Below are 13,079 nucleotides of genomic sequence, written 5' to 3' on the forward strand. Positions count from 1 at the left end.
TTTATCATAAATACTGTAATTATATGCAATACTGAATAAAGTTAAATAATCAATTCTAAATAAGTAAAATAATATAAAAGTTAATGAACGAATGGAAAATTGTAAGATTTTTGTCTAGGAAAGATCGACTTTCCTCATCTGTATTATCCATATGTCCATTTGTTAGATCCATATAACATCCTTTCGGCTTCCATCTTTATACATCAGTAGTGAATAAAATTTACAAGATTAAATACAGTTTCTTATGTTAATAACTGCAATGTATCATTAAAAAACGGATGATTTGTATGAGATCTGATTCTCTTTGCTCACCCATAGACTGGAATTGGCGAATATCACTCGAAATACATAAGAAATGCATTTAATATAGAATATCTGGGTCCATGTGAAAAAACTGTAATCTGAAAAACATTAGTCCCTTGAGGTCCATGTTCTATTCTAACATGTTTGTATAATATGATTGACCCTTAAAATTCTGATTTCAGACAATGTAAATGCCCAGATGATAATAAATCAGATTTTCCAGCTTATGTAGTTTACTGCTACCAAATATTTCAGCTCCTTTCACAAACATAATATGTGAAGCTCAGTAATGATCAAGGCTTCCCTAAAGAAGTGAAAAAGCTATGCAAGAATATCCCTATATTACAGTATTCAATGGAGTATACCATGTAGAGCGTTTTCGGTGATGCCCAAAAATTAGCAATTATTTTGAAGAAAGCATCTTATATTCTTGGGGCACTAGAGACTAAAATTCTGTTGGATAGGTGAGAAATGTCTGATCGTTGGGGCCCATTAATTGGCAATACTACAAAACACCAGAGCAACGGTCACATCTGTTGTGATTGAGTGGGGTGGCATGGTTTTGAAGCACTTGGCTAATTTTTTTGTCCTACATACAGCTCTGTTGCTTTGCAGTGCTGGGGTCCTGAGTTCAAACCCCACCAAGTACAGCGTCTGCAAGGAGTATGTATGTTCTCATTGTTAGCTTTGGTTTCCTCCTTGACTTCAAAGACATACTGGTAGGGAATTTAGATTTTGAGCCCCAATGAGGATAGTAATGATGATGTCTATCATGTGCTGTGGAATTAATGGTGCTATAAAAGTGAGTTAAGTTAAATAAATAAGTATTCATGAGCAACAATGCGGTTCTACACATCCTCAATGAAAAGGACCCCCATTTTCATGATCGGTGGGGGTTCCAGCCTTAAAGGGTTTTTTCTTCCCTATGGGGCTGAGGACTTGCCAATAGCTGCCCTTTCAGTCGCTGTCACGGAGAGTAGTCACGAACCGCCCCTACCTGTGATTCTCCTGCTTCCTGTGACATCACATTGACAGAACACCTCCTTCATTTCCTCTCTACTCTGTCAACGGTTCCTCACTGCTAATATCATGCTGATTGACAGCCGGTTTGCTACTGCCTAACTATGGGGAACCGGCTATTAATCAGCACGATGTCGTTACTGAATCCCAGTTGACCGAAAGTGAAAGAACTGCTCTGTTATGTAAGGTCTAAAGAAGCTGGAGAATCACCTCCAGAGCCAAGCAGGTAGTCATTAACGACCTTGTCAGTAAGTTCTTGACCTATACAAAAAATCCAAAAGTCAAGGATAACCAGTTTAAGATCCCAAGCAATCAGATATAAATGAGATCTACCCTTTAACCTTCATCCTGCTCTCCTTAACATAAAGATCAACAACATGTTAAGACTGCTCTGTCCTTTTTGGTACTTGTCTTTCGGCCAACATCAGTCACTATGATGTGTAAGACCCCCACATATCAAAAATGTATGATTTATTTGAAACATCAGAGTTTTTTTCATGCGTTAATCAGAGCAGATGAATGAGCCACAGGAGGTTGGAGCTGCAATTGCAACTTTGTAGAAGTCTGTGAAGTTCAACGAAAAAAAGGAAATCATTTGTATTTGCAAAAAAATCTATTTCCTTTTTTCCTTTTATTCATTGAGTTGAAACAAAGCCCACTGTGAATATTGATATTACCGCCGGAGGGGGTCTATATGTCTAAGCACTTCCACCTGAACTACTTTGTATTTTCAGTTGTACGCTACATGAATGGGATGTTTATTTTGAAAAATATATTTAAATGGAGAAAAGCCCACAGGTATTGAACAATAATAGAAGGGGAACTAACATTTATTTTACATTGTTTAGAACACAAAATATCAGAAGTTGTTTTTCGCTTTAGATGTTGATCTCATTGCAGGTAGAACTGGAAGTAAACAAGCAGCAGATCCTTTATGTCCCTTAGCAAAATCCTCTCTTACAGTTTGAGAAGAAGCATTTCAGCTACACGTGTCTTCTGGGGTCAGCCTTGTCTGGATGCAGAAAATAAATAATAAAAGGAAGTTGCAATGAATAAAAGCTTTCATAAGACTGCTGGAGCAAATGAGAAATGGCACCGCGGTTCTCCGAGTTGTAAATTGCCCAGCTGCTAACAGTTTGTTTTCCTTTCCTCTCACTTTGTCTGAACAAACTGCAATGAGAATGTTATCAATGGGGATTTTAAATAAAAATTTTAATAGGGGCTCTCTCAAATTCGCAAATTTGGTGAAATTGCAAAGTGCTTGTAAAAACTTGCAATTTTCCCCAATTTAAAAACTCTTAGGGCTCTTTTGCATGACCATATTTTGCATCCGAGTGCTGTCCGTGAAGGAAACAGTCAACATTCGGACCAGTGTTATTCCATGATTAATGCAGATAAATTATTTTTTTTCCACTGATTTGAATCTGTGTGCGAACAAAAAAAATCACAGCATGCACTAGTTTCTTGTGTAAATGAGATGAGACTCGCCCATTCAAATTTATAGGTGTGTTAAAAAAAAATTGGATGCCCTTTAGAGCCACAATATAACATCTGATTTTTATGGATACAATGCTATTTTATATAATTGGAAACTGTAAATTGTATTATACTGATTGAGAGTTTGCTGGCAATGCACAGTGTGCACAGGAAGCTGTCGATCAGTGGTGGGGGGCGGAGTTACATGGGTTAGCCTGACTGGCCTGCACGTGAGACCTAGTCAGGCAGTGATAATCTCCAGCTGATAAAACATTGTATTTGTGAGGTCCCGTCTTTATCTAATGGAGACCTCTTGACTGGTCGGCCTGGGCTTATGGTTTCCCTCCCCCCTTCTCAGTTTTCCTTGGCGCGGGGGGAGGAAAGGGTACAAGGAGCTATTCCTTTCCTAGTGACAGCCTATCGTATGGGACATCGTCTCTTCTGGGGCGGGGTTTATAGCCATTGCCCATTGGTAGGTTATAATAAGGGGTGTCTAGGGCAAGCTGGCCTCTCTGGGCTGCGGATTATCAAGCTGCCCACCCTCCCTCCCATTGTTTTGGTTATTCAGATGGTTAATTGATGGGGATTAAGGCTTAGGTTATTTGGTTAAAAGCTGATGAAAGTTGCAGAATAGGCGGAAGAACAAAATGGGTAACATGTGCCGGGAGTCCGGTGGCATATCCCCACAACTTCCGGTGGTAATTGAGAGTGAGCTGCGACCTTACCCCTCCAACAAAGAAGGGTTTGATGTGAAGAAGAGAGTTGTTTATGTTGTGGCTCTCCAATAAAGTTATAAGGTGAATATGTGAGTGTGCCATTATTTGCGTCAAGGAGGACTGGGAAGGGATATTATGGTCCCGGCAGTCAAAACCACAACACAAAGCCTAGTAGCTTACACTTTCCTGGAATTGGGATCTTTTGCTCTACATTATGCTGCTCTTAGATTAAATACCAAAAAACTACTGACAGATTACCTTTAAGACTGTATTCCAATTTATTGACTCAGTGTCACATATTAGAAATTTCCCACTGTCACAGCTCTCATTTCTATGAAGCAGATATCCTTAGAATACTCATGGGAGAGAGAGTTATCATAACCAGTCAAAATGAAAAGTGGAATTGTTCTTGGTTCCTGTTCTTTTTTTTTTTTGGTAACACTTTTGTTAAATCTTCTTACAAAGTCCTTGTCATTTCATAAAGCAAATTATACAGTCCCAGCATATGACAGTAGCCACATAGGGAGAGCATGTCATAACACATATCACTCATTTCATCACCTCCGCACATGCTCCTTCCGTAATTAGCCTAAGTAAAGTCACGTCGTAGAAGTGGCTCAGCTGCCGCCAGTCTCTTCTTGTGTTTTCTATTTTATACACAGATCAATACATATTTTCTGAGTTGAGAAGTGATTTCTTCACCCTCCAGAGTGCATTTTCTGCTTTCCCATCTATCACGCTTCTAATGCTGGAACACTGCCCAAGTGCAATACTTTGTTGAGTCTAAGTTAACATTATAAATGTGACAGATTCCCAGTTGTCAACTAAGTGAAATTTGCATTACAGTTTGTTTTCCTACGGAAAAAAAGAAGTTACGGGAAAAGCGCTGCTTGTAATTGAATTTACTCCTGAAAATCAGTGTTGCCGTGTTATGCTGTGATACTCTTAATAAGGATTTGCATAGCTTTAACTACGTTGGCAGAGGTGAGATTAAAGCTTTCGCGTGCCATAATAACACCCTGTCTCATTATTGCTCCTCTAGAGCTGTGTGCGGTGGACTGTGGAAGTCACGGTGTGTGCGCGGGAGGTGTCTGTCAATGTGAAGATGGCTGGGGAGGAGCCGGCTGTGAGGAGCGCACCTGTCACCCCAACTGTGCAGAACACGGGCAGTGCAAAGATGGAAAATGTGAATGCAGCCCAGGATGGGAGGGAGAACAATGCACAATTGGTGAGTTATCTCCTACAGTACTTTAAATGTGTAGAAACATTTACTAAGAAATATAGATTTGCCAAAATAATAATAATAATTATTAATAAAACCTTCAACATGGCCAACCCTGATTTTCAAGAGACAGAAAACTGGAGCATCTACTTGACTGCAAAAATGGAAAAAGACAGTTATACGAGGGGCGATCCAAAAGTAATGATAATCAATACTAAACACAATGAATATAGTAAAAAAATATATATTTTTCTACATAGTCTCCTAACAAGTCTATACATTTAGTCCATCTCGTAAAAGACTCGAAGGCAGAATTGTACCGTAGCCAAGCTTTCTTCACCCAAACAAAGGTTGGGTTAGCTTATTTGGCCCTAATCACACAGGTTTCTATTTATTTTTTAGCTTTTGTCTCTTGTGGTTTTGACAGCGTTACGTTTTTTATTTTTCATAATCACGACTTACGCATTTCTGTGTATTTGATGTCATTTAGCTTGCAGGATGTATATAGAATTTGTTTCCGTTTTTTATACTATTAATTGAGATAGGCAGATACCTGGATGTTCAGGTCCAATGGGTTCAGTCGTACAGTTACACAAAGTTCGGGTTCGGGTACCAGAACAGTGCCTTAACCCAGACCCCATTCACTTGAATGGGGGGCCGGGACATCCAGTGTTTGCCACGCTGTCATGTGCATAACAGCGCAGAAAACACCGCTTCTCATCGGAGGTCATGTCTATAACCTCACATGATTAAAAACAAACTTGTTGAATCCTTCTAAGCTCTATGTAGAAACATGAAGTCTCTTTTCCTCGCATAAGTCATCATTAGAACTACAATTCTAATTCACCGCAAGGATTTGACAAGCTAATTGTTAAAGACGTGATGTCATAGACCGAATAGACAAGAAGAAGTAGCTGTAGAAAGGCAAAAGGAGCAATTGTGAGTAACAGTGCTTTATAATATGATGACTGCAATATATTAATAGGATAAAATCTTTGATGAGAGGTCTTCGTTAAAGGGGTGGTCAAGCTTAGGCCAAAAGTCTGCAGGCACGGTATGTGACTTGAGGCTGCTGAATTGTGACAGTGTGCAATGTTGGAATGCGCACACTGTTAGGATTCCCCAGTATTCCAGGAATGAGCAGGCGGTTACGCGACTGCACGTATGTGATATGACTAGACTCATTTGTCTTCTCTCAATTTACTTCTGTTGAATGAAGATGGACGTGACTATACAGAACGTGATCGCAAGTGTGCAAATCACATTCTGGTAGTGACGTGACTGCTTGGGAATCATGACAGCGCACGCACTGAGAGCTTACACTCACATAAAGTGACTTCAGGCTTTTGTCCCAAGAGCCGACAACCTCTGCCATAAGCGTTGACTGATATTTTTAATGGCAAGAATCTAAGATGGTAAGAAAAGTCTGCGGGGCTATTCTTGCTGTCAGAAAATAATGAAAGTCTGGTTTCAACGTGACACATTGTGAAAAAGTCAAAGGGGTCCATTAGGATCTATCGGTATTTGTCTGGAGATGGATCCCGCAGAATCTGTGCACCATATATGAAGATGCAATGTACAAAGTATATTGTATATTCTATGTAAAGTAATAATTATAAAACCAGGAATATGGAATAAAATACTAAGACTAATGATTCCTGCCTCCAGGCCTTCACTTTGGTAAAACAAAACAAGGAAAAGAAACTTTTAATGACTAATTACATTTCAGATTTATATTTTCGTCCTCCGATTCAGATTCAGAAACAGCGAAGCTGTAATTGGGATATATCTGCTGTCATGTATTACTGTCTATGTTATGGCATCCCATCATGCAGTGATTTTAGCATAATTAATATAATGAATAATTGTCTGTATAGAACTCAGAATTCATTTACATAATACAGCTTAAAACCTTTAAAGGGAACCTGTCACATTGGAAATGCCGGTTGCATGTTATAGAGCAGGTGGAGCGGAGCAGACTGATATATAGATCTGTAGAGAATGCTTATTCTGGCTTTCCAGTGCAGTGGACGGTCCTCATCCATGATTGACAGCTACCTCCGCATGCTCACTTATATATAGTAGGCTTAAAGGGAACCTGTCACATTGGAAATGCCGGCTGCATGTTATAGAGCAGGTGGAGCGGTGCACACTGATATATAGATCTGTAGAGAATGCTTATTCTGGCTTTCCAGTGCAGTGGACGGTCCTCATCCATGAGTGACAGCTACCTCTGCATGCTCACTTATATATAGTAGGCTTAAAGGGAACCTGTCACATTGGAAATGCCGGCTGCATGTTATAGAGCAGGTGGAGCGGTGCACACTGATATATAGATCTGTAGAGAATGCTTATTCTGGCTTTCCAGTGCAGTGGACGGCCCTCATCTGTGATTGACAGCTACCTCTGCATGCTCACTTATATATAGTAGGCTTAAAGGGAACCTGTCACATTGGAAATGCCGGCTGCATGTTATAGAGCAGGTGGAGTGGAGTAGACTGATATATAGATCTGTAGGGAATGCTTATTCTGGCTTTCCAGTGCAGTGGACAGCCCTCATCCATGATTGACAGCTACCTCTGCATGCTCACTTATATATAGTAGGCTTAAAGGGAACCTGTCAACAGCAAAAGCGCTATTAACCTGCAGATATGGTGCTAATATGCAGGTTAATAGTGTTACTAACCTGCCCGGTGCTCACACACAACTGAACGTTGAGGGGAAACAAAGGAGCTTTATTCTCCCAGCCAGCAGTAGGTTTCAGTCACGGAAGTGGCGATGGCATAGGGTCAGTCACCACTCTAAGTATACAGAGCGTGGGCTGCAACCGTACCCCCCGGCCCTGACTGGCAGTGGCTCAGCAATATATTCAGAGCAGTGACTAAACTTGCATTGGTGCCGCCCCCAAGACTGAAACCTGAATAATGCCAGGGAGAATTAAGGTAACTTTTTCCCCGAAGCGTTGGGCTATGTGCAGGAGCCGGACAGGTTAGTAACACTATTAACCAGCAGATTAACCCCATACCTGTAGGTTAATAGCGTTTCTGCTGGTGTCTTTAATGTCACTGATTAAGACTGCCCACTTGACTGAAAAGCCCAGGATGAGCAGAGACATGAATAAATAAAACTCAGCTTATACTGAATCTTTACCCACAACATTATATATCAATTTCCTTAGCTCTCCGTACCCATTAACGTGCTGGCTGCAGATTGGACTGCAATTTTAATGTGACAGTTTCCCTTTAAATCCCCAATTGCCCATATTAATGACTTTCTCTGTTTCCATTTTCTTTGCAGCTCACTATTTGGATGCTGTAAGAGGTATGTTCTCAGAAACAAAGATCACAGTAAAATAAAATATAAGCCACGCCAATGAAGAAGCCAGAAGCTAAATATTCTTTAATGGCATTTGCAAATAGTGCAGCTCTTTACACTCCTGCAATGTGGTGTTTCTTTTATTTTGCGGCACGTCCTTTACCTACATTTTGATACCTCACCTTTTAGGGTTCATTCAGACGACTGTTTTATTCAGACGAGTGTTAACCATGGTTTTGTCTGATATCATTAGTACCCATGTTATTCTATAGGGTCGTGTACATGTCTGATTTTCTGATCAGACAGATGACACTCACCCATTCATGTTTACGGGTCCATGAAAAAATTCCGCATGCACCTGGATGGCATCAGGGTTTCAATTTCCACCTATTGAAATCATGGAGAAGATAGAGAAACTTTTTTTTTTAATCTCCGCCTCTGAAAAAATCTGATCCCACTCTGATCACTCCGATCCAAGGTTGATCCCACTCTGATCACTCTGATCCAAGGTTGATCCCACTCTGATCACTCTGATCCAGGGCTGATCCAACTGTGATCATTCTCTGATCCAAGGCTGATCCCACTCTGATCCCACTCTGATCACAGTGGGATTTGCATAATTTGACAGATTTTCTTGGAGAAAAATGGTCATCTGCACCTCCCTTTAATGTCACAATAAGTTCATGACTGTCCATATGACTCGTTTGCTCTCTGCATTATTAAGGAATATTTATATTTTTTTTACAACATTTATTTTTATTTTTGCTCAAGCGCAAATAAATCAAAAGATAAAAGAAATTCCTGCAGGTTTGTGTTTCTAGTTCTTCTGCCCAGCTATGTGTCTCGGTTACAGTTGATCGAGCAGTGGAATGCTCGCATGCTCGGCACTCGAATCGAGCACGCCAGACGCTCGGAGCATAAGTAGCCAGCATAATGAAAGTGAATGGAAAATGTGAGCATTTTTCCGGAGGACGGGAAAATTATCTCTTTCTCGCCCATTGCACACTCGCCCATCACTAGTCTCCATAGCTACAGTCCACAAACCAAACCTGGGTAATGATGGCTGTTCCTCACATGTGCTACTTCTTTCTAAAAGATGTAGTCACAAAATGGCATAACATCTATGAAGACTTGTTGCTTCATTTTTTTATTTTTGCAGTTACTGGAGCATACTAAAAATGATTACAAAAGTCTACAAAGCCATTGGAGATGCAGAGCCCGCCTGTACAAGCATTATATAGTGCTAATTCTTATTGTTAGCTGGGTGATAGAGATTGTTGTTTTTTTCTTCACTTTCTTTAAGATGGCTGCCCCGGTCTTTGCTATGGTAATGGGAGGTGTACACTTGACCAAAACGGGTGGCACTGCGTCTGTCAAGTTGGGTGGAGTGGAGCCGGCTGCAATATCATTATGGAAATGGCTTGTGCTGATAATATGGATAACGACTCAGGTACCGGTCTCTTTATATATGTGCATTCTTTTCCTTGATATTGCTGAATGTTAATTACTAGAGTATACAGTTTAGGACATTTTTTAGAATACAAAAACTCTGCACTGATGTCCGAACACCGATGTCTGCTCCCTCCGGAGTTATGAGTCTGAAGAGCGGTGTCACCCAAAAAGTTACTATGGATGTAGTCAAATTCAATGAGGCGTCCACCCTGGTCTCCACACACCTCCAGCACTTGGATGCCAGGATATCTAGGATATGCATTAAAGGGGTATTTCCATCTCTAAGATCCTATCCCAATATGTAATAGGTGTAATAATAATAATAACAATAATTAATACAATTTGAAAATACCTCCATTTAGAAATGTAGTATAGTTTTTTTTTAATTAGCCATGTCTCTTTCTTCATGTGCAGGCATTGCAGGACCTTAGGTATCCATGGTTACGTTCACAAGCAACTAGCTAACGCACTTTAACAGTGGACGTAACCATGGATACCTAAGGTCCTGCAATTTCTGCACACGAGGAAAGCAATAAAGCGAATAAAAAAATACTAATAATACTACATTTATGATTGAAGGTATCTGCTAATATTATTATTATTAGTATAACACCTACTACATATTGGGATAGGATCTTGGAGATGAGAATTCCCCAAAGGGAGCATTGATAGACAATAGACAGAAACTTATTGAATGTGATCGAATGATCTTCAGTGTGCTCCTTCATGTAAATTCATAATTATAAGTTTGCAGAATTGATAATTTGATGACACTGGGTGATAAAACTCCATTTTAATATCCTGCGGATGAAGTTTTTGCACTCGGTTTCAGTATCATTGTTCTCTATAATGTAAACAGTTCTGGCAACCCATTATTATTCATCAAGACCTGCGTCTGATCTCCCGGTGTAAAGCAGTTAGATTAGGGCATTGTTTTCGGCTTTGCATTTAATGGTCCAGCAAACACATCCTTTAAATGTAAGCAGCTTCCTTCAGTCACGTGACCTTGCACAGGTTCCAAGAAAATCCAAAAAAAGAGCTGAATAATCCTTCTCCAGATCACACACAAATAAGACTTGCAGATCTTGTAAGCTTCAGTATGTGGGATGCACAACTTTCACCTGGAAAGTGAGGAGGAGAAAACAGATTTCTGACCATAGTTGTGAATGTAGCGCCAAAAACAACTACTAAACTGACAAGATTACTGGATCTTTGTGACTTGAAAGAAATCTGTCTGAAAACATCACAATGTAGGGACGGAGACACTGATTCCAGCTATATGTCACTTACTGGGCTGCTTGCTGAAGTTCTGATAAAATCACAGTTTTATAACCAGGAGATTATCACTAGAGGACCAGTAAACTTCCTGCCATGTAGTCCTCCATATTTTTGAGTGTTGTATAACCCTGCCCCCAACACTGATTGGGACCTTTCTGCCTTTGCACAGTGTAAACAGAAAGCTACCAATCAGTGGTGTGGGTGGCGTTATACAGAGCTCAGCATTTGGGTAACTGGTAGATCTGAAACAGAGAAAACTTTTATCAAAACTGCACCAAGCAGCTCAGTAAGTGACACATTACAGGAAACAGTGTCTCTGCCCCTTCATCGTTCTGCTTTCAAATTGGGTAGCAAAAACTTGGTGATAGATTCCTTATAAAGAGGATTTTGGTTTCACCATTTTTCATAATTAGTAGAGGTATAATGGAGCGCCCCCAGACACAGGGCCGCGGGTACTCGGCACTGGTCCTCTCTGTCTCAGTTCTGGGGTTGTCACGGTGGCGAGACCCGGTCCGTGACCCTGCTAAGGGGCGTCCAATGAAAGGGTTGATGGTAGTTTGTCAAGGGTGTGTGACGCCACCAGTGGTGTTCGGTCAGGGCGACCGATGCTGCTTCGGGGTCCGCTGGGGTGATGGAATGGCAGCTAGATGGTATACCTTCCCACAGGTGAAGTGTATCCCCAGGGCTTCCCAGTAGTATAGGTGGTGATGGTGTGAGGCGCAGTTAATAACGAGGACACAGGGTTGCAGTCTCTTTACCTCTTTACTGGTGACTTCAGGATCCTCAATCCAGAGCACTGTTAACAGGGCTGTCTGAGACCGGCCGGTCCGAAGGCACATCCAGAGTTCCCTTTGCAGGTGGGAATCAGTGCCTACCAACTAGCGCCTGTGTGTTGCAGTCCTTCCCTGCTGAGCATTCGGGATAGTCCTCACAACTGTCGTTTCTATTCTGATGTTCTGCTTCGTCCCCCAGTTTGTTATGGCTAGGACGCACCCGTTTGACGGGAAGGCTCGGAGCTATTCTGGGACCCTAGAGACGCCCCTCTCCATGCTTGCCCCCTATGTCTTCTTAGGTGATGTATGTTAGACAGCCAACCTGTAATCAACTGTCCTGCCTCTGTTTGAAGTAATGCTTGGAGTCAGTTACTTCCTCGGCGTTCTGGCCACCGGCTACGCGCCTCAGTAGGATGTTGCCGATCTCGGGGCACGACTCCTACTGGTTCTCCTTTGTGCTTTGATCTCGTTTCTCACTTCTCCACAATATACTTCGCTTCATGTCCTTTCTTTAGATACCGCCGCAAGGTAGTGCAGGCGCGGTTCTGTAACGATCTGTCCTTGTCGCTAAGTCACTGCCAGGTTCCCACACCTGACAGGGACCCCTCTGAATCTTTCCCGCAACACCCCCTGCCACGGGATGTTGCCTGGACAAAACCCAGCCAGCTTCTGACTAACTTCCTATCCAACCCCCAGTTTTACCAAAGTGTGAGGAGTGGCATAATAAATAGAACCTTTTGCTCCCCCTAGTGGCCGGAGTGTTAAGTGTAGTGTGTGACTGTGATACCTGGTCAGGTGAACTCCTTTAGTGCCAACAGACGTACCATCACTCCCTTTAGTGGCAGAGCGACATTACTGCAATGACCAGGTCTCTGGGGCGCTGCACTTCCCCCCCGGTTAAATCCAGTACTCCCGGACTGGGAAGAAGAACAACAATACATGTTAGCAAAAGACATGCAAATTTTTGAAATGCAAGGAACAAATAAATATAACAATGTTTCCCTTTATGGGAGGTGAGAACACTTGAACGTTACAAACAAAAAAAAGGTTAAATATTTTAAATAACACTCTGACTATAAATAACTTCTGGTACCCTACCGGGTATTCTACTAAGTGCAAATTCTGAACAATAATTTAACTTCTCCTTTAAGGGCGTATAACCTAAACCCACTAAAGGCTTACTATAAAATACTATAATGCAAACTTAACTTTTTCTTTATTTTTCTGACTTCACAAATGTAGAACCTCCTAGCTCCTTGTCTGGGCCTACTGCCATTGTTCTTCTATCAGCGCAATCAACCATCTCTCTATGGTTCTCAGGAGGACTCTCTAACCCATACAGGTTCACTGTGTTGAAATTCGTCTTCCAACTTTTCCTGTCCTCAATCTCTAGTAACATTATTAACATTTCCTAATGCTCAACATTATTACAATTTAACTTTCTTAAGGCAACATTATACTTAAGTGCAACACGTGAACATTCCCTTTAAGATGGAACTAAGTCTCTTTGAGGTAGTGCAGATT

General features: G+C 41.3%; 1 protein-coding gene across 6 annotated transcripts in view; it reads left to right on the forward strand.

Annotated features, from left to right (window-relative positions):
* Positions 1–13,079, forward strand: part of TENM1 (teneurin transmembrane protein 1) — a 1,319,573-nt gene that overhangs the window by 1,000,760 nt on the left and 305,734 nt on the right. For all 6 annotated transcript variants that reach the window (XM_069747173.1, XM_069747175.1, XM_069747177.1 and 3 more), the window contains 3 exons: positions 4,558–4,743; positions 8,035–8,058; positions 9,356–9,502. In XM_069747173.1, coding sequence (XP_069603274.1) covers positions 4,558–4,743; positions 8,035–8,058; positions 9,356–9,502 — 357 coding nt within the window. The remainder of the gene's footprint in view (positions 1–4,557; positions 4,744–8,034; positions 8,059–9,355; positions 9,503–13,079) is intronic.

Source organism: Ranitomeya imitator, chromosome 2 (genome assembly GCF_032444005.1).
Source record: "Ranitomeya imitator isolate aRanImi1 chromosome 2, aRanImi1.pri, whole genome shotgun sequence".
Lineage (NCBI taxonomy): Eukaryota > Metazoa > Chordata > Amphibia > Anura > Dendrobatidae > Ranitomeya > Ranitomeya imitator.